The sequence below is a fragment of the Muscardinus avellanarius genome (genome assembly GCF_963383645.1).
Source record: "Muscardinus avellanarius genome assembly, chromosome: 3".
Taxonomy (NCBI): domain Eukaryota; kingdom Metazoa; phylum Chordata; class Mammalia; order Rodentia; family Gliridae; genus Muscardinus; species Muscardinus avellanarius.
In genome coordinates, this window is record NC_137788.1 from 76,799,182 (window position 1) to 76,822,041 (window position 22,860).

Below are 22,860 nucleotides of genomic sequence, written 5' to 3' on the forward strand. Positions count from 1 at the left end.
GCGGCACGGCCGCCGCGCGCCTCCAGGGGTCGCTGTTCCCGCGAGAATCTCGGCCGAGGCTCCGCCCCTCGGCGAAGGCGCGGCCCCGCCCCTCCTGCCCTGCGCGGAAACGACAGCTGCGGCGGCGGGGCTGGCGCCGCCTCCCTCCACCCACCACGTCCGCCCCCGGCGCCCCGGCCCGGCCGCCGCGCCTCCGCCTCCCGGCTCGCTCAGCCGGCCGCCCCGCCCGGCCGCGGCCCAGGATGAACATCATGGACTTCAACGTGAAGAAGCTGGCGGCCGACGCGGGCACCTTCCTCAGCCGCGCCGTGCAGGTACGGCCGCCGCCCGGGAGCGGGGGATGGAGGCGGGAGCTGCCGCCCGAGCCGCCGCCGCCCGGGGCCCGCCCGCCGACCTCCCGCAGGCTGGCGGCGGGAGCGGGCGGCGCCCGGACACCGCGCCCGCCTCGGCCTCCGCCTCGCCCGCCCTCCCGGCCGAGTCCGGGGGGAGTTTCCTTTTCCTGCGCCGTCCGCGGCCCCTCCGCCCGGGAAGGACGGCCCGCCCGGCGGCCCGCGGGGAAATGGAGCTGCCTTTGGTGTCCAGGCTGTGCCAAGGACACGGAGAACGTGGCGTTCGGGGGCGTCTTACTCTTTGTCAAAATGGGAAACCCCGGCAGTAGAGCGAGGAAGAAAGGGGGAAATTGCTGTCGTGTCCAGGGGCGCAGGGGTGTGTGCCTTAAATACACTTGAAAGGTTCACTATCTCTCCGTATTCTGCAATCAAGGAAGTGTCAGTAGTGGGGAACTTGAACAGCTCTCTGCAGACGTCACCCACATTATGCCAACTCAGTTAAATCTGTGAATAGATGTAAATTTCACAACATGGGTTATAAACAATCTGGTGTTTAATGACGTGGGGTAGCAACAGCATTCTCTTTTGTAAGGAGTAAACAAAAATACTTTTTTAAATATGGATACCAAACTGGTACCGACATGTAAATCTTTTCTGTTGCTTTGCTACATTTTCTTGTCTTCTTTACCCCAATTTCATTGGCATAGTTGATCCTCCATTGCACTATCCTTGGTAAAAGAATGGAAGAGCTAGAGCACGGTAATAGCTGCCTGGATTATGAAAAATAGTCTGCCAAAGCACTTTGCTGTGCATTTGACATTCTAGCTCCACTCCTGTCACTTTGCCAGATAGATATTAACCCCCCTTTCTGTATAAGGAAGCGGCCTCAGATTGGTTAAATAACTTGTTTAACCTGCACAGCTAGTAAATAACCAGGTGCCGTCTGACATACTACTGCGAGCTGCTTTCTCTTCCTGGGTAACCACTGTAGGTTTAAGATACATGAGGTAGTAGAATGTTGTGGCCTAGAGACCGTAAACGTCATGTAGTACAATCTTAGCATTTCATTATCAAGACCAAATAAGCGATAAAGAAGTAGGAAATTCTTTCTAGAGAATGGGAATTTTCTTGTTCTAAATTTACATGGTAACAAGCCAATTGCTTTAGCCTTTTGCTTCCTATTTCCTGTACAACATGAGGTGAGTTGATCGAAGGTCTGAAGTGAATTTTGATATTTTGAATTTTTTTAGACTTAATTGATTGGAATAGAGGACTGAATTTCTGGTGTATTCGTTTTAATGATGATTGTCTCTGATTCTAGATGCTTAATGAAGAGTTGACACCATTTAATGCCATTCTTTTAAATAGCTACACCAGGCATGGAGGTTCATGCCTGTAGACCCTAGAACTTGGGAGGCTAAGACTGGGGTAGTGCAAGTTTGGAGCCAGCCTGGGTGACTTAGCGAGACTCTGTCTCTAAATAAAAAGGGCTGGGGGGCGTAGCTCAGTGTAGAGTACTCCTGGTTTAATCCCTAGTACACAAATACATACATACCTACATACAGTTCTGTTTCCAGTACATATCCCACACTGCTTAAGTAGACACATTTACTAGAATTTTGTCTAATTTAAACTGTTGGTGGACTCAATTTTCAAGTAAATTTAACAAAGCTCTCAAAAGAGCTTTGTACATCCCCGAATGAGTTTTAAATACTTGTTTTTAACTCCTTAGGAAAAGTTTTTGAAGTTCTTTTCTTATCTGTTAGCTATCAAATAATCTTCATTCCTAAATATATAAGTGTACCGTTCATGTCTTTCTGTCACTGTTCTGAACACTAAAATCAACAAAGTATCCACCCTTCCAGAACTTACATCTGGCAGATACCTTCTAGCAAAAGACAAGCTGTTAATACATCAGGTGGTGATAAAGCAAAAGAACAGGAGAATATGGTAATGACAGGGACAGTGGTTGTTGTCATGTTGTATATATAGATAGTATGGTCAGAGCAATTCTTTCTAGTAGGATAAAATTCAGAGACTTCAAGGAAGTAATATAGCCCCCAGTGGGATCTATTTATTTATTTAAGAAAGCATTTTAGAGAGGAAACCATTATAAACACTTGGGGGCTTCAGGGAAACCAGTTAGGCATCGGTGGCCATGGGACAGGCAGAAGATGATTGTAACTTAGATGACAGTGGTAGCAGGGAGAGGTTCAAAATCTATCTAGTACTGGCTATCAAGGTTGGCTCTTCTGTATGACAGAAGAAAAGAATGAAGACAATAGCGTCAACCATTGATTAAGGAATCATTTTCAAGAGAAATATGTCCTTTTATATTAAGTTTATAACTGCTAGAAATATTGAAATATTTATGGATAAATTTATATTCTGGGTTTGCTTTAAAATAATTTAGAAGAAAATATAGTTGAAACAAGACTAGCAGAATGCTGACAGCAGATGAAGCTGAATTACAAGTTCTTGGGGTTTCATTATATTATTTTTCATTATGCTGTTTTATTTATATATATTTGATATTCTCCACAATATTTTAAAATAAAGCTTATAAAGAAAAAAGATTCATCCAAATAGGACATTTGAGATTTAGATAGCTGTGTGGTAATTTTAAGAAAAACACTGCTTTCTCATTTCAGTATTTAGTCAATAACTGGGTTCCTACTCTAAATTGAGTTGACATCAGTATAAATGCCAAAATACCAAGATTTCTGCTAAGAATAGTTTAACAGCTATTCCAGTTAACTCTTTATCAGTGGTTAAAATGAAAAACAGTAAAGAGAAAAGGAAGCTTTCTCATTACTAAATAATGTCAATTCAAATCAAATTATACTTTAAAGACTAGGCCATTCTCAGCTGGGCGTGGTGACACATGCTTATAATCCCCACACTTGGGAGGCTGAGACAGGAGGATCGCACGGGTTCGAAGCCAGCCTCAGCTACTTAGTGAGGCTCTCAGCAACTTAGTGAGACCCTGTTTCCAAATAAAGTATAAAATAGGTCTGGGAATATAGCCCAGAGTTAGAAAGCCCCTGGGTTCCACCCCCAGTACCACACACACACAAAAAAAAGTCAATTCTTAAAGTATTTGTAAAATTTTTTATCCACCTTCATACTTTAAAAAGTAGAATTGAATAAGAATTAAAAATATTTATACTTAACTAGCTCATTTGGTGCTCATTGGATTTTTTTAATTACCTTAAAACAATAGAATACAAAAGCATCAGATAATATATGTGTGTATGTGGGCATGTTGGAGATTGAACCTAGGTGCATTCTACCTCTGAGTTATACCTCAGGAGCTATTTTATTTTTCATTTGGAAACAAAGCCTCACTAGGTTGCTGAGACTGGTCTGGAACCTGCAATCCTCCTGACTCAGCTTCCCAAGTACTGGAATTACAGACAAGTACCATCACATGTGGCTTACCTAGTGTTTTAATAGCCATGTAGTCTCAATCTTTAGTCCAGACTTTTTAGTTTAACATCAACCCTGCACTTCAAACCACAAGAGACCATTCAAACCACAAGAGTTTGATGTAAAATCCTGTATCATTTTTGAATTCTATATGATCATATGACTTTTTTGAGGGAGCAGTATTGGGCATTGAACCCAAGGGCATTCTACCTCTGAGCTATACCTTCAGCCCTATTTTTATTTATTTTGAAACAGTGTTGCACTAAGTTATGGAGGGCCTCACCAATTAGCTGAGGCTGGCCTCACACCTGTGATCCTCCTATGTTAGCCTCCCAAGTACTGAGATTACAAGTGTGCACCACCATGACGTTTTTCATGTAAGGTTCATTGGAGCTCTAAAATTCTGTGACTATGACATTCAAATCTCTATTAAGATTGGATGTCCTGAGGAATCAAATCTCTGTCTTATTCTCTTAGTACATCTTAATTTTTTTTTTATCATCTTAGCTAAGCAAGTTAGTACCCAGATGTAGAGTTTTATTCTTTGAAGAGCAACAAGACTCATTTGGCATGCTAAATAATTTTATCTCTTAATATCTTTCCAGCCTTGTACTGACTTTGAAATATACTAAACTGTTCAATACAGCCTACATTTATTGAGTACCTCCTAGGTACCTGGCATTGAAAGATACAAAGATGAATGAGACCAAGTTCTTGCCTTCAAGCACTTCATAGTTTAGTCCCAAATTATCATAGTTAAATATTCTTCATAATAAATATCCATTTTGTGAGTTACTGTTCTCTTCTTTTCATCGATCTTTTAAATGGATAAGGGAAGGAGATGTGCATTTTTTATTTAGACTTGATGTTGAAGGAAAACTTGGCTCACCACTTTTAAAATAAGAGCATATATTTCTTAAAAAATTTTTCCCAAATAAAATTACTTAGAGAGTGTTATAATTTGGTTTAAAATGCCCCCCAGAAGCCCATGTGTTTAAAGCATGTCCCCAACACAGCAAGGTTTAGAGGTGGGTTATGGCTGGAGGAGGTCAGTCCTTGGTTGGTATAGTCTTGGGAACTATACATATCCTCCCTCCCTCTGCAGCTGCCATGGCGGTTTATGCCTTGGAGCCTGTCATGGACTGAAACTTTTGAGCTGTGAGACCAAATACACCTTTTCTCCTGTAAGTTGTTCCTGTTGGGTTTTTTGGTCACAGTGACAGGAAAGTGACTAGAACAGGGAAGTCAAAAGCTGGATGTGGTGGTACATGCCTCTACTCCCAGTACTTGAGAAGCTGAGGCAGGAGGATCACAGGTTTGAGGACAGCCTCAACAAGTAGTGAGACTTTCATCAACCTAGGGAGACTGTATCCAAATAAGAAATAAAATCAGGCCAGTGGTGTAGCTCTAAGGCCAAATGCCTCTGAATTGAATTCCCAGTACCACTAAGAAAAACAAAACAAAGCAGGGAGTTCATTTTAATTTTCTAACATTTCCTCTGAACTAGTTATTAAAATTATATTATGAATTTTATAAACACTAGTTTTTTTCCTAAGGAAAAAAGTCTTTAAAATGTGGTTTTGAAGTTGATGCAGATCTTTTTTTTTTTTTAATTTTCCAGCAAGCATAATGGTATGTCTAAACTGGAGATGTAAAAATGAATATAATGCTGGCACCAACTAGCACCTGTTAGACACTATCTTGAGTTCTAGTTTGGCCACACAACTCTCCTGCCCTTTTAAAAGCCTGTTTCTTCTGTAGAATTTAAACATTAAAACTTTACCATATCTCGCAAATTTTAAGAAAACATTCAACATTCAAAGCCTATACATTTTCCCATTATGTAAAAACTCCATGTTTACTGTTGCTTAAAACTGTGTTTACACCCTTTGCTATTATTGGTATTAATTCTACTAGATAGAAGATAATTTGTTAATTTCATGCTTATTTACTGCTTAAATGAGATAATTAGAAAATCTACAAGATTGTTTTTGATTCACCGTATTTATTAAAAGTATTCTTAAAGTAATAAAGCCACAAATGGTCCTAAACGCCTCCTTAGTAAACCATACCCAGTCAGTATGTTCCTGATTGATGTGCTATTATACTTAGTATTAGAAACACCTAGATCAATTAATGGAAACAAATTTAATGATAGAACTTAAGCACAATTAATATAATTGAAGTAAAACTCTAGCACAGTGAAGTGACAGTAATGGGAACCAAGATTTCTAAGTAGGCCGAGAGTAATGCCAAGTACACTAAGCCAAGTGATACATATTTATCTTATTTTTAATTTTATTATTTTTACACTTTTATGGTATATATTAGTCTCACATCAGAATGTAGTTCTTTGTGATAGTGGCATACATGCAGACAGCACTAGGTGGGTTCCCCTTTTCCCATACAGGAGATCAGCTTTTGTATCCTCACAAATATGCATAATGTCAATAGAAGTAATCATTAATTCTCCCTCTCCACCCCTCTGCTAGACCCCCTCCTTTACTCCATGAACTTAGAACAGTGGCTTTTTGTCTTGGCCACATTTACACTTACCTATGGAATTCTTAAAAATGCCCATGTATGGAGTACACCCTGGTCTGATTAAATTAGAATCTTAGTAGTTGAATCAGGCATCAGTGTTTTCAAAACTCCCCCAAATAATGCTAAAGAGCAGCCAAAATTGAGAACCAATAGGGAAAGGTCCACTTAATAGATTATTAATATATTAAGAACTTGCTATATATTTCCCCCGAAGAAGTTTAGATTACTTTTAGAGCCTTACTCTTACCTACCCAAAAAGTAGGTGGTTAGAATTTGTAATTATATACATGTGTTTTATCACACAGCCTTTTTATCTGCGTGGAATCCAGGCTTCTTATTTCATACTGTATGCTGTGTGTGCTGGCCCTATAAAAGTAAATGAAAAATAACAATGCTAGCCAATATACAGCCAACTCAAAAACTCTCTGTTGCTTAAAGTAATGATTAGAAAAAATATGGAGAGGGGATTGACCTTTCTGTCCCTGTGCCATTTAACTGTTACAATTTAAACCAAAAAAAAAAAAATAAATAATAAAGTTACATGTTAAGAGAGTATTGGGTATGGATTTCTATGTCTTATTTTCATTCTGACTTTCATTATAGGCTATTTTCACAAAAGTTCTTAATTGTTAAACTACTGCTATTCATTCATTAAAATACATGCTTAAAAACAACTGTAGATTCTGATAAACACTTATTATCAAGAGACTACAAAATCAGTGATAATTTTGGACTTAGAGATATTAAAAACTAAAATTTTTATGGTTTAACTTAAAATTTAGTAACATTGGAAAGAGCTTTAAAAAAAAAGAATTGCCCTTTTGTCTTTTTGGATAGGGTGCCATCATTAAAATTTTATGTTTGTATAAGGCAGTAATATTATCTCAGAACATAAAATCCTTGAGAGAACAACATCAAATGCTGGTCATCTTGCAAAAGAGGAATATATATACGTGTGTGTGTGTGTGTGTGTGTGTGTGTGTGTGTGTGTATGTTTTGATTAGGAATTTAAATCTCCCTAATTTTAGATAACAGAATTTTCTATAGTAAATGCATTCTTCAAAATATTTCAAAGGAAAATTTGTGTATTAAATATAATATTTTGTTAACTTAATACTATCATACATTCTTATTAATGATGGGGAAATCCTTTAGCCCCCCCAGTAAGATAAAAGCATGGGAAATATGATTGTACATTTGAGTAATAAGATTTAAGCTTATTATTTCAATTTAAAAATATAACCTTAGCACTGTTCTTCCCCCACACTCACTTTTTAAAGATAGTATTTAGACTGGTGGATAATTATTGAATATTATGTAGGAAACAGGTGGTCTGAAGGACTTAGCTGTTAAGAGCCCAGTAAACAAGTACACAGGAGCAAGAAAGCATAGGCTATGCTTGGATAATGGAAACAAAATTTTAAAAAACACTAATTTCTTGAAATCAGCAAGTATTTAATGGAAGATAGTATTCTGTAAGACTTATAATAAACAGGTATGAGATTGAATCCCAACACTGATACCTGGGACTCAAAAGAATCTTCTAGGTAAGAATCATCATTTTAGTGGTTCTTTTGAGTATCTGATATATGGAATTTTTAACATATACTAACATAACAGTGTCACATTGGTAAGAATTCAGAAGTATAAGTAAGATGTTATATGATCTTATTAAAATTCAAAAACAAAAGACAAAACTATATATTAACATGCTGAAATGTGAAGCACATGTGTGGGTAGAGTAAAAAAATAACTGTTTTCACTCTTAGAAAATGCAAGTAAACATCAAGTAGAATTTACAACTGGTACTTAAATGGATTACTCATGTGGGCCTTTCTACAAAACTATGCCCTTTTTTTCTACATTAGAGTCTCGTTCACATAGAAGGGTTACTTTAATTTTTTTATTTTGTTTCTTCCTGAACTACAAAGTAAAAACATTGCTGTGATTATAGAATCTTTGTAAGTCAATTTATGTATTTTCTTTGTTTCATCTTCAGACTCATACAAATACTTGCTGCAAATACCTATATTGTCCTATTGTATTTTCATATGCTGTCTTTTTTCACTAAAATATGTATTTAATGAAAGGTATCCATAAGATAGTATTGTGAGAGTTACTAAGAAATTTTAAAATAATTAGGCCAAGCTGGGTGTGGTGGTGCACACTTGTAATCCCAGCATTCAGGAAGCTGAGACAGGAAGATCACAGTTTACAGCCAGCCTCAGCTACTACTTAGTGAGGCCCTTTTAACTCAGTGAGACCCTCTTTCAAAAAAAGATTAAAATATAGGGCTGGGGAAAATAAATAGTTACTTATTTTCCAAATAACTAAATTGTCAACCCCCTGAAATACTGTCAGAGAGAAAACTTGCCCTGAATCCTAACTAGTATCAGGTAAAGCCAATAACTATTTAATCACTATTACAAACATTTTTAGTAGTTTCTAGTCTGTGCTAAAAATGAGTGTTTCTAAAACATATAGTGAGTTTAACACTTTAAATAATAGGGAAAAAGGCCTAAAGGCTTATACTGTTTAGATAATACTTTTCATTTCTCCCATATGACAGAGATCATATATTCTAGTTTTTAGATGAGTACTTTATACAAAGACTGATCTGATGAATCCGTTGATATTTCTCTAATGTACTCTTGGTTACTAAATACAAATTAGGAATGTCTACAAAGAAATTAATGTGCATACTATAGTGGTATTAGTTACCTATAGAAATAATGCATCTGGAAGATAAATCATCAAAGGATTTTTTTTTTTTTTTTTTTTTTTTTTTTTTTAGTGGTACTGGAGTTTCTGGAAACCCTCTACCTATGGGCGCTACACCCAGACCTATTTTATACTTTTTCTTTTTTTTTTTTTTTTTTTTTAATTTGGAAACAGGGTCTCTTAAACCAGGCTGCTCTCTTGGAACCTGCGCAATCCTCCTGTCTCTGCCTCCCAAATACGGGGATTACAAGGGTGCCACCATGCCTGGCTCAAAGGATTCTGATATACGTTTCCCTTAGATCTTTATATAACTCTTTTTTTTTTTTTTTTTTTTTTTTTTTTTTTTTTTTTTTTTGCGGGTCTAAGGATAGAACCAAGGGCATTTGGCCTCCGAGCTACATCCCTTGCCCTATTTTTTATTCTTTACTTTGAAACCAGGTCTCACTGAGTTGCAGAAGGCCTCACTAAGTAGCTGAGGCTGTCCGCGAACCGCGATCCTCCGGTCTCAGCCTCTCGAATGCTGGGATTACAAGCGTGCGCCACCAGGCCCGGCTTATTTAACTCATCTTTTATCATCCAGTCTAAGGTTATTATTTATCTTCTCAGAGATGCAGTTTCTCTGAACACCTCTGTCTCAAACTCCTTAAGTTCCTGCTTCCCCTCTCAGGCCTAAGTAGTTCATTCCTACCCCAGTGAAGAATTGGTCCTTCAGGAAGAACTGAAGAATTGATTCTTCCTCTATAGTTATGTTCATAATGTCACTCAGAAAAACTAGAATCACCTATTTTGAACATTTTCCAGTATCTTACATGTTTGTGTTCTTACTGTTTATTTAGTCTTCTTCATTAAAATGTTAAGATTCCTAGGAGCAAAAACCTTGTCTGTTTTGTGGGCTGTTGAAAACCATGTGCCTAGAATAGTATCTAGCACAAATATAGGTCCTTACTTTTTGTTAAGGAATGAATGGAATGAAGAAACAAATGGATATACTTGCTATTAAGGGAGACTTTATGCAGTTGCTTTTAATAGATCATTCTTAAAAATATGATAGTCACCTAAATGTAATCCATTTTTCAACTCTTCCTGTTGGTTGCTTTATCTGGGACATATTCTTTTTAACCATTGGTGATAGACTTTTAACATGGAGAATTCTAAACTATACCTCTGTTAGATCTATTGTATCATATCTAGAGATTTAGGTTTTCTCCTAAGAATGAGGTTGTACAGTGTATCCAGCTGACTTTGGGATCAGAGTTTGCTTTTTTTTCAGTGCCTAATACCCAGTATAGTACATTGCAAGTTTTCTGAGCTTATACAATTGTTTTGCAACTGCTACTCTCAGTTCCACCCATTGGATCAGTCTCTAAAAGACTAACCAGGCCAATCTATTAAAGAAAAGCTGTATTTCCAAGTATAGGTGGAGCATGCCTGTCTTTGGAAGGTTGAAGCAGGAGAATCACAAGTTCAAGGCCAGCCTGAGCAACTTAGTAAAGACCCTGCTCAAAATAAGAATATAAAAGGGACTGCTTGGCTAAAAGGGACTCAAAGTGCTTGCCTAGCATGTGCAATGCCCTGGGTCCAGTCTTCAGCACTACCAGAACACACACACATACATTTCTAGCCTTGAATCAGAACTATAGTGCAAATGGTAACCAGAAGTCTAGGAATACAATTCTAAAGGATTCTTCATATAAAAGTGCTATTAATCAATTGAAAGAAACAGGTACAGAAAATAGAGCAACAGAAAAGATTTTAAGAAATGAGGGCATGGGGACAATGTGGGTATTGTTTCATTAACTAGAAATGAATCATGACTGAGTATAGAATTAATGCTAGTAGTATGCCTGTGTTGAGATTGGGAACCAAACTCAATTCTAGGGAAAAATGATACATGATAAATGGAATAAATCATTGCCTGTAGTGTTTTTAAGTAAAAGTACTAAGAAAGCTTCATAAAAGCTACAAAGACACTTTCCTCATTATTATTATATTAGTATTATAGACAGTACTATCTTAAAGACCAACATGCTCTATATAATGAAAATTTGATATGTTGAGTGTGTTTACATTGTATGATTTTTAAAAATACCTCCACAATGTGAGTAGGATATATACCAGGAGAGAGTCTAAAATTAACTGCTGGAAGATATCCTAAATAAACAAATGATACTTTTGCAGAACATCCTGTAAAAGGCTAACTTGGGTGTGATTAAAATACCAACAATAATAATAAGCCGGGCGTGGTGGCGCACACTCGTAATCCCCACACTTGGGAGGCGGAGACAGGAGGATCACGTAGGTTTGAAGCCAGCCGCACTGGCTAAAGAGACCCAGTTTCTAAATAAAAAAGTATAAAGTAGGTCTGGGAGTGTAGCTCGGAGGTAAAAGGGCTTCCAGGAACCCCAGTACCACCAAAAAAAAAAGTACCAGTAATACATAGACCATAATAAACAGACCTTTTTAAGTTTTAAATGACAATTACTAGGTACTGAACAGAGTGTTTTACATACAGAGTCCGATTCAGTCTTTAAAACAGTCTTAAGATGTATGTTGTCTTCTCTTTTGCAATAGAGGATACTAAAGAAAATATTAAAAAGCTTGCTCAGATAATACAGTTAGCAGTGGTCAGGATGTTAATTTCAATCCAACTGACTCAAAGCTCCTGTTCTTTACCTTTATATGTAAATATATTTATATACTTTAGTATGTCAAACAGTATTCTAGATTTTGTACAGAATTCACACCGTACATTTTAGCAGGATTAATGACATAACTAGAAGGTAAAATTATCATGAATGCTTTGCTTAGAGGTATGGATAAGTTATAAGGGAAAAAAGCATTCATAAGCAGTGGCTTACAAACAAACCTGGAGCAGTTATTTGTATGTTTAAGATTGTTTAGATTTGAGTTTGATTTTTACATACTGATGTAGTTTTCTGACTTATATTTGAGGTATATTTTCTTATTTATTTATTTATTTAATAATTACAGTTCACAGAAGAAAAGCTTGGCCAGGCAGAGAAGACAGAACTGGATGCTCACTTAGAGAATCTACTTAGCAAAGCTGAATGTACCAAAATATGGACAGAAAAAATAATGAAACAAACTGAAGTGTTACTGCAGCCAAATCCAAGTAAGAAGCTTCTTATCTCCTATCTACATGTAGTGGGTTTATCAATATCAAAAAAGAAATTATTTTGATTATGGCTACAGGATATATGATTATTTTTGTTATGTGCTGTAGGCGAAGAAAAGATGATAAACACATCAGTATATCCTCTAACAAATTTATAAATAAGTTTTCAGATCCTTGTAGAGTATTTTTGAAGCCTCAATTTCAGGTACTACACTTTAAGTGTTAAGAGCTGTGAGGAATTGTGAAGATACATATATTTTCCTCTTTAATCCAGGGAAGAATTGTTCCTAAATAATTGAGAAAAAGTTATATTAATTACTAAGAAACTTAAATAATTACCAAGTTTAATGCTTCAGTTTTAACTTTTTTTTTTTTTTTTTTTTTTTTGGTGGTGGTACTGGGGTTCCTGGAAGCCCTTCTACCTCGGGGCTACACTCCCAGACCTATTTTTACATTTTCATTTTGGAAACAGGGTCTCCTAAGCCAGCGCGCGGCTGGCTTCGAACCTGTGCGATCCTCCTGTCTCCGCCTCCCAAGCGCGGGGATTACAAGCGTGCGCCACCACGCCCGGCCAGTTTTAACTTTTAACTTTTCACATAAATTATTCCATTTAATTTTCAGACAACGATGAGATTTTTCAGATCACTCAAGTCAACTTTGCAAATAATATTTTTAACTGTTGATTGAAACTTAAAAGTTAACCTCTTGTTTAATAAAGCAGAGGTAATTAGAACTGGAGCTTGAACCAGAACCAGGTGTATTTATATTAGATCTTTTCATTTTAAGCTTTGCATATCAAAAATGAAGGACAGTGGCAACAGTACATGTTTTCTTTCTCCAACCTCTCCCTATTGTGACCTTGTTGTAAAATGCCAAAAACTTATTTTTAGATCTCAACTTAAGCTTCAAGCACTATAAAAAAATATTAGTACATCTGTGCCATTTTAAATTGTAGTTTTTATCCAGGCATGGTGGCGCACACTTGTAATCCCAGCATTTGGGAGGCTGAGACCGGAGGATCGCGGTTCACGGACAGCCTCAGCTACCTAGTGAGGCCCTCTGCAACTCAGTGAGACCCGGTTTCAAAATAAAGAATAAAAAATAGGGCAGGGGGTGTAGCTCGGAGGTCAAATGCCTCTGGGTTCCATCCCCTGACCCGAAAAAAAAAAAAAAAAATTGTAGTTTTTTTAATAAGCCTTAAGTGAGCCTTGTTGTCTTTGGACACCATGTGATATTTTTACTCAATTTAAGGCCAGGTAATTTATATACCATAGCACTTTTAGAAGTTGTAGACCAAAATATATGTTATATCAGAATTTCTTGCTTATTTTTAAGATTTTATGACCTATTACAATGACCTATGAAAATATGGAAATAAGTTTTTTTTAATCACTTAAAGTATTATAATAAAGTATTTTATTAACTGAATGAAATCAACATAGGATTTGCCTTTAAGCTCTTGACTAGATGAGTAAAAAGTAGTCAAAGCTAAGAGTCACAATCAGAAAATGAAATTTTTAGTTATGTCTTAAATGGTTGTATTTTAAAATGACTTATTTTTATTTTAACTAAATTAAAGATTTTAAAGTTCTGCTTAAAACTGTTCTGATGTTGCAACAAGACCTGCCACAAAAGCCAGTATTATTTTAGCATCCTGTAATAATAACATTTTGTAACTTTTAACCTTTTGCCAACTTCTGGAGTGTTTCTATTACTAGTTTAATTTATTGAAATTTCCAGTGCACTCTGTGAAACTTCAAATTATACAGGGATCTGCATGAGGTGAATAGAAGGAACTTTTTTGATTTAGTATCTCTTAGGATTTTTATTTTAATTTAAACTGAATTATTGTTTCTAGAAACTGCAACTATTTTTTTTTTATCCCTGTAATACCTTGCTGTTGGGCAGCACTGTACATGTGGAATTTTTTTAGCCTAACTAAGGATCTATTTGGCTTACCAGTTTTCTCCTTTCCATTTATACTGTTTGATTATTGCTTTGATCCATTTGTCTATTTAAATTTAATGGTGAAATCTTTCAAGTAAATGCATGCTCTGAGATATCATCTATATACCTATGTATTTTAAGCCTGAATAAAGTAGAGCCAAGGCTTCATAATGATGATCTGTCTATAGACTATTCCAAGCCTGGATTATTATCCTTAAGCTCATCTGTCTATATTTAGTCTCTCTGGCAAGAGAGAGTGAGTACATAGTTCATGCTAAAAGTGTCAGATGTGACTCTCTGGTTCTTTTAGATACCTTATATCCACATTTTCTTAGCTGAAAATCCTTGATATTGAAATTATGAACATATATTCAGAGTTTAAAATGTTAAAAACACAGCAAAGACAACTTCACTAGCTGTGCTGTCCTCTACTGAAACTTTAAAAACCCATACAATACTCTAGTAATGATTTTTTTTGCTTATTTTTTTATTTTTATGTGGAACATATTGAAAATGGCATACATTCAGACTGTGCTTGGTGCCCTCTCCCCCCATTTCTCCCCCCCCCCAACAATGAGTGTCCAGGCCAACCAAGCTATATTTATATTTTTATACAAATTTGGATGTAGCTCCTTCATTAATTAACCTCAGCCTTCTTCCTCTCCCATCCATCCATTCTAGGTTTGGTGAGGTTTTCTAATAATGATTTTAGCTTTATTGCAAAATGTTTTTATGCCAAGATATGCTAATTTCATATTTGAGGCAATAAATAAAAAAGTTGTATTGAAGTATGTAAACTTTTTTTATTTTGGTGGCACTAGGGGTGGAACCCAGAGGCTTTCTACCTCTGGGCTATACTCCCAGACCCATTTTATATTTTATTTGGAAACAGGGTCTCACCAAGTTGCTGAGAGCCTCACTAAGTAGCTGAGGCTGGCTTCAAACCTTCGTGATCCTCCTGTCTCAGCCTCCCAAGCGCGGGGATTACAAGCGTGTGCTACCATGCCCGCTGTAAACATTTTTATAATTAACTTTTTCCATAATGCATTGTGAATATATTTTTGCCTTACTGCTGCAATCCCATATAAAGCTTAACTAAACATTTTGGATTTCTTTTGGGGGTGGGGAAAATGAGGTAGTAAATGGTAGGGGAACAAAACAATTTTTAAAATAGTTTTACTCTAGCCAGGCATGGTGGTACACACTTATAATCCCAGTACTTGGTAAACTGAGAGAAGAGGATCACAGGTTTGCAGCCAACCTCAACTACATAGTGAGACCATGTTTCAAAATAAAGAATGAAAAATGCCCCCTGGGTTCAATCCCCAGTACTGAAAAAAAAAAGTTTTACTCTTTTGAAATCATTGGTAATTTTAACCTTTCTCCCAGATGCCAGGATAGAGGAATTTGTTTATGAGAAACTGGATAGAAAAGCACCAAGTCGTGTAAACAACCCAGAACTTTTGGGACAATATATGATTGATGCAGGGACTGAGTTTGGCCCAGGAACAGCATATGGTAAGTGAAAGGCAAAAAGTTCTGATAAAGATTTTTGCTCTTAGATATTTCTTCTTAGAGATGTTACTAATATATAATAGAATCGGTTTTAATTTCAAATTTATTAAGTTAAAATTTTGATGAACTGACAAATATAGATGACTATTAATACTGTTTAATACTTAAGCATATATTTAGTTATTCAGATAATTCACATAAGCTAAATGAATTCTTCACGCATACTTCCCTTACAACACCTCTACTATAAGACTTCTTGTTTTATATCACAGTTCTTGTTTACATATATCTTCTTGATTTTTTTAAGCTTTCTTTAGGGCTTATTTTCTATCGAAGGTGCCTCACACATAGTAAATGAACAAATCACTACTTTTGTTAAAATTTTGCTATTATGTCAGCAGTCAAAAAATGTTAATAGTGGTTATCTATGAATGTTTTTATTACAGTGCATTTCTATTTTCCTTTTATACATTTTATATTATCTGTAATTGTGTTCTGTACAATATAGAAAGTCTGTGTCATTTAGATATTTATCTTAAATTTACTTTTAGATAAGTCTATCTTAATTACAATTAATTCTGCTTGATTTTATTAACTTCTAAATGAAAACTAATTTCCAAGTGGCAGATAACTTCTAAACAGATAAAATTGGTGATTTACCTTTACATGGGTTTTGGTTTTGGTTTTGTTATTGCAGTACTGAGGATTGAGCCCCTCCCACTCCTATGTTATTTTTTATTTTGAAACAGGTCTCACTGAGTTGTCCAGTCTGGCCTTACACATGCAATCCTCCTGTCTCAGCCTCCCAAACACTGGGATTACAGGTGTGTGTACCATCATACCTAGCTATCTTTATATGATTTTTAACTTTTCTGACATTACCAGACACTGTTTTAAACAAATTATTTTTCTTTTGTAGGTAATGCTCTTATTAAATGTGGAGAAACACAAAAACGAATTGGAACAGCTGACAGAGAACTGATTCAAACATCAGCATTAAATTTTCTCACTCCTTTAAGAAACTTTATAGAAGGAGATTACAAAACAATTGCTGTGAGTTGGAAATTGTTCTTTTTTGTACAACAATTTAGATTGTGCTTACAGTTTTTAATGAATTATTTTCCCTCTTGATGACTATAAATGTGCAGATTAGGAAACATGCATTATGAAGGTAAATATTCACCAGAACACAAAGTAAGCCAAAATAAAAGATTATTAATGACATCAAGTCTATTTCTTCTGAACTACAGTGTTACTGAGATCCTTTATATTCACTCTTGTTCATTAACAATACTAAAATCTATAGAGAAGTTTTGGAATAATTATGAAAATATAGTATATCATAGTAGTGTAGTAATGTAACTATTTAAATTGGAGCTAGAAACCTATTAGAAGATATATATATATATATATATATATTTTTTTTTTTTTTTTTTTTTTGGTGGAACCCAGAGGCTTTCTACCTCCGGGCTGTACTCCCAGACCTATTTTATATTTTATTTGGAAACACGGTCTTACTAAGTTGCTGAGAGCCTAAGTAGCTGAGGCTGGCTTCAAACCTGCACGATCATCCTGTCTCAGCCTCCCAAGCGTGGGGATTACAAAGTGCGCCACCACGCCCGGCTGGATATTTGTTTTTAATGTACTTTTATTGGTGCATTATAGTCTCATAATGTAAATCATGTGGACAGTGACATATATGCACATAGTACTTGATGCTGCCCTCCTTCTCTCAGGCTCCCTTCCCATCTTCTCCTTTCCCCATACAGAATACTGAGATTGACTTTGGTATTTCCACATATTTACACAAAGCCGATGGTAGTAATTCAGTGTACCTCCCAACTCACTAAAGTTTGTCCTTCATTATCTGGAGTCCATCTGGTATCCAACTTACTCCCTAGCTTCCTCTTAGAGAAAACATGACACTACAAAATGCTATTTTTTAATGCTGAAATGTAAAATATTTCTGTATTATTAACTTATTTTTTTTAAGATTTTTGCAAGGCTGCTTTTTAATTTACAGATTTCTTATTACAAAATATTATAGAACTTTCAGTATGATTATAATGGATTTTCTCTGTGTAAAAAACTATTGGGCCTGAGACAGAAACACCAAGCTTAAATATGATTGAAAAGATAATTAGTTTCTTAGTAGAATTAAATTTTGATGTGTAGAATATAAGAATTAATGGAACTGAATTATAATAAACTTAACCATTGAAGTTACTATGAAGAATTCTAATGTTTATTCATTATTCATTCTATAATTTTGAATTCCATTTTGGAGTAGTTGAGTTGCATTTAGTGCTTTAATATATTAAGAACAACCTGGCCAGTCCCTGAGGTAGAAAGTCAAGGAACCCTGCCTTGGGTCCAGGCTTCCTTCACAATGGGCACTTTCTGGATAATCTGTAAGTTTGAAACAGAATTTTTCAGCCTGGCTGCCACTGATTTTGGGGGCCAAATAATTCTTTATTGTAGGAGCTATACTGCATTATAGGGTATATAGTAGCATCCCTGACTTCTATCCATAGATGCCAGTAACACCCTTCCCCCTAATTATGACAACCAAAAAGATATTGCCAAATATTCTCAAGGGAAAGGGAACTCATAAAATATTAGAATGAATATTCCTTTGTTTCTGTGCCATCTTCCTTAGATTCCACAGACATCTGGAATGTCTCAATCATTTTAAATAATTGAAAATAATTTTTTTAAAAAGATAACTATGGTCACTTCATAGAAGATGTATGTATTTAACGAAACGTAATACTTTAAATATCTTTGCTTTTAGTGGATTTTAGCATCTTTAGCCTTTGTTTTTTCTATTTTTATAGAAAGAAAGGAAACTACTACAAAATAAGAGATTGGATTTGGATGCTGCAAAAACCAGACTAAAAAAGGCAAAAGCTGCAGAAACTAGAAGTTCAGTAAGTAGCTTTTTTTTTTAGTAAAAAAATTTAGGTTACTAACTTTAAATTTCATAAAATATTTTACTAATATATCATGTAAGAGATAGACTTTCCTTAAGAATAGCATATGACATTATTGTCTTGTTTTTGTGTTTTTAAATAAATTCATCAGGCCGGGTGTGGTGGCGCACGCTTGTAATCCCCGCATTTGGGAGGCTGAGACAGGAGGATCACACAGGTTCAAAGCCAGCCTCAGCTACTTAGTGAGGCTCTCAGCAACTTAGTGAGACCCTGTTTCCAAATTAAATATAAAAATAGGTCTGGGATTATAGCCCGGAGGTAGAAAGCCTCTGGGTTCCACCCCCAGTACCACAAAAATAAATAAGTAAATTCATCAGAACTTAATACATCCAAGTCAGTGTAAAATAATATTAAGAGACATTATTCAGTAATGCTGCTGTTGCAAAAAAACAAAAATTATGATACTTCCTATGGCTGTGTCATATTCTTTAAGTATCCCAGTGTAATTACAAATATGTCTTTTGGAGATAGCAAAAAAGATAGTAATTAAGATCAGAATGAATCAAGTTTGAAAAAAACTGGTATGTAGCTTAAAAATTAAGTGAATTCCAAATAATATCATGTACATACACGAAAGTATCGCTGAGTCTCACTGGTATATACAATTAAAATGCACCAATAAAAATTTTTTTAAAACAATACAGTATGAGCCAGGTATGGTGATTCACACTCATAATCCCAGTACATAGGAGGCTAAGACAAAAGGATTGCAGGTTAGAAACCAACCTTAGCAATTTAGGGAAACCCTTGGTAACTTAGAAAGACCCTCTTTCAAAATAATAAAAAGGGCAAAGGGGTATCTTTCAGAGGTGGAATGCCCCTGGGTTCAGATTCTTTGTGCTTAGAAAAAATACACATACATATAGCATACAATACAAAAAATAAAACGTTATATGCATGATATGTAAGTATATTCTTACTGTAAAACAATGGAAGTAGAAGTTAAAAGAAAATGGTTTCTACTAAAAAGAAAATTAAATGAATTTCTTTTACTCATTGGGCTCATAAAATTGTCACCAGGAATAGTTCCAAAAAGATTCAGACATTGGTAGCATGGACTTCCAGGTGGCTATTTTGAAGGGGAAGATAACCATTTGGATAAATTAAGTTCTGGTATGTTTTTCAAAAAATAAACTTCAGATTTTTTTTTTTAATTGAGGAGCTGTTCACAGATTTGTTTTGTTTTGTTTTGTTTGTTTGTTTTTTGGTGGTACAGGGGTTCCTGGAAGCCCTTCTACCTCCGGGCTACACTCCCAGACCTATTTTTACATTTTTATTTGGAAACAGGGTCTCCTAAGCCAACGCGCACGGCTGGCTTCGAACCTGTGTGATCCTCTTGTCTCTGCCTCCCAAGTGCGGGGATTACAAGCGTGTGCCACCACGCCCGGCCTTATTCACAGATTTTATATGTAATTTTCTTAAAAGATTTTACTTAAGCCAGGTGTGGTGGCACATTTCTGTAATCCCAGTAATTGGAAGGCTGAGACAGGAAGATAGCAAGTCAAGGCCATCCTGGGAATTTAGCAAGACTATTTCAAAAGTAAAAAAGGGGCCGGGCGTGGTGGCACACGCTTGTAATTCCCTCGCTTGGGAGGCAGAGACAGGAGGATCATGCAGGTTCGAAGCGAGCCGCACTGGCTTAAAAGACCCTGTTTCCAAATAAAAATATAAAAAATAGGTGTCTGGGAGTGTAGCCCGGAGGTAGAAGGGCTTCCAGGAACTCCAGTACCACCAAAAAAGGGGGGGAGGGGGGGTCTAAGAGTATAGTTCAATAGAATGCCATTGAGTTTAATCTCTAGTATTCACACACACACACACACACACACACACGATTATTTTTATGCTTTCTAATATAATACTAGTGTCTATTTTCATTCCAAAGTGCTTTTTTTTTTTGTTTTTGTGGTACTGTAGATGTAATCCAGGGATGTTCTACTTCCGAGCTATTCCCCCAGCCCTATTTTTTATTCTTTCTTTTGAAACAGGGTCTCACCATTGCAAAGGGCCTCACTAAACCAAAGTTTGAAAAGATTTATCAGATTTGAATTGGAACACATTTAAGATAGAACAATGTAAATAAGAGAGTATAATTGCTTCATTTGAATAAAAAGGCTGTGTTTTGTCAAGAGGCCTAATACTCCCTCCCACTACCACCATTAGTAATCATTGCTTAATGAGCATATTACTACATTGCTGATAGAAATCTCTTCTTGGGGGAAGATAGGTTGAGAATTAAATATGAAATTTTAAACTGATAACTTGATTTAGACAGTGATATCTTATGATACTACCCCCATCTGCCTTTATGAACAGAATAAAGTTTTTTTATAAGAATCTTTTGGAGATTTTTTATTGCCTACTGCTAGAGAATAACTAGCTTTGATAAGACATTAATTCCAGATTCACGTTCATTTTCAGAATTTATCATGTCATCACCAAAAACAACATAAGTTTCCCTAAACAGACTGTAGAATTAAATGAACATGATAGCTTGCAGGAGATCCTAATTTATTAGTTTTTAGTTACCAATAATGAATTTATATAGTAAATTGATGTTTAAGATAGTAATTTTATAATCAGGAAAAAAACGTAAAGATCATTTGGAGATAAATATTGAGCTAGAACAAACAGAATCTTTTTTTTTTTTTATTGTTTGAGGCACCAGGGATTAAACCCAGGGGCATTCTACTTCTGAGTTACACCCCAGCCCTATTTTTAACTCTTATTTTGAAACAGGGTCTCACCAAGTTGCAGAGGGCCTAAGTAGCTGAGGCTGCCATGAACCTGCCTGCTGTCCTCCTGTCTAAGCCTCCCAAGTACTAGGATTACAACATGTGCCACACACCCAGTGTAGAATCTTTTTTTTTTTTTTTGGTGGTATTGGGGTTCCTGGAAGCCATTCTACCTCCAGGCTACACTCCCAGACCTATTTTATATTTTTTTTATTTGGAAACAGGGTCTCTTAAGCCAGCGCCACTGGCTTGTGTGATCCTCTTGTCTCCGCCTCCCAAGTGCGGGGATTACAAGCGTGCGCCACCACACCCAACAGGATCTTATTATTTAAAATGCTTGCCTATGTGTGGTGGTGCATACTTGTAATCCCAGCATTCAGGAAGCAGAGTCCGGAGGATCATGGTTCATGGACAGCCTCAGCTACTTAGCGAGGCCCTTCACAACTTAGAAGACTAAAAACTAGGACTGGGAGTGTAACTCAGAGGTACAATGCCTCTGGGTTCTATCCCTGGTACCACAAAAAAATAAAATGTTTGCATGTGCCCAGTGATGATTGTGGAATAAGAAATGTCAGTTTACAGCACAAAACATTGTGTAATAAGCATTATTTATAGAAAAGGATAGTCTGCTTTTTTACCTGAAAAAGTGCCAGAAAGCACATAGATTTAACAGTATAGAAAGTCCTTTGATTATTCTAAACTATTTTACTACTGTTGTTAAGATGTATAGGAACTAATATAATAGTAGACAAATTTAGCCAGGCGTGGTGGCACACGTGTGTAATCCCCACGCTTGGGAGGCAGAGACAAGAGGATTGCAAAGGTTCGAAGCCAGCTGTGCTGGCTTAAGAGACCCTGTTTCCAAATAAAAATGTATAAAATATGTCTGGGAGTGTAGCCCAGAGGTAGAAGGGTTTCCAGGAACCCCAGTACCACCATAAAGAAAAAAAAATAGTAGACAAATTTCAAGAGATGATTCCTTTTGATATATCTAGGAAAGATATTGGCAACTTTTCTGTGCTGTGTATTTTTAAGGACACACTTTTTTCCCCTGGGAATTTATGTTTAAAATAAAAGTTGTGTCAAGTGACATAATCCATCAATTTTATTATATACAACTTTACTAGAATTTTTGTAGTAAAACACAATTTGTCTGTAGTCAAATGTAAAAAAAATTAATCTAAACAAAAGTTCACATTTTCTGGTTTTAGTTTTATTTTTTCATGTAGATAATCAGTTTATTTTTCTTCAGACTTTATAGTCTGAATTTAAGTCTGAATCACTTTCTATAGAAAATGCCCTCATAGCCTTTTATATATATATCATTAAGGTATACCTGTATTTAGTGATACCTTTTCTTCCCACTATTTCTTCCCATTTACTTGTAGAAGACAGAATAAAAATGACTAAGACTTTAGGATTCCTTCCCTCCTCCCATTTTTTGGCACACTTATTGGTTCCTAGTTGGAAACTAAAGAGATTGAATCCAACCCAGGTTTGGTTTTTTGTTTTTT

The 22,860-nt window shown here is 36.1% G+C and overlaps 1 protein-coding gene across 5 annotated transcripts in view; it reads left to right on the plus strand.

Annotated features, from left to right (window-relative positions):
- Nucleotides 1-242: 242 nt before the first annotated feature.
- The window catches only part of SH3GLB1 (SH3 domain containing GRB2 like, endophilin B1), a gene marked incomplete at both ends in the record, with an annotated part of 36,243 nt that continues 13,625 nt past the window's right edge, over nucleotides 243-22,860 (plus strand). For all 5 annotated transcript variants that reach the window (XM_080691090.1, XM_080691091.1, XM_080691092.1 and 2 more), the window contains 5 exons: nucleotides 243-314; nucleotides 12,015-12,156; nucleotides 15,496-15,624; nucleotides 16,541-16,674; nucleotides 18,459-18,551. In XM_080691090.1, coding sequence (XP_080547216.1) covers nucleotides 243-314; nucleotides 12,015-12,156; nucleotides 15,496-15,624; nucleotides 16,541-16,674; nucleotides 18,459-18,551 — 570 coding nt within the window. The remainder of the gene's footprint in view (nucleotides 315-12,014; nucleotides 12,157-15,495; nucleotides 15,625-16,540; nucleotides 16,675-18,458; nucleotides 18,552-22,860) is intronic.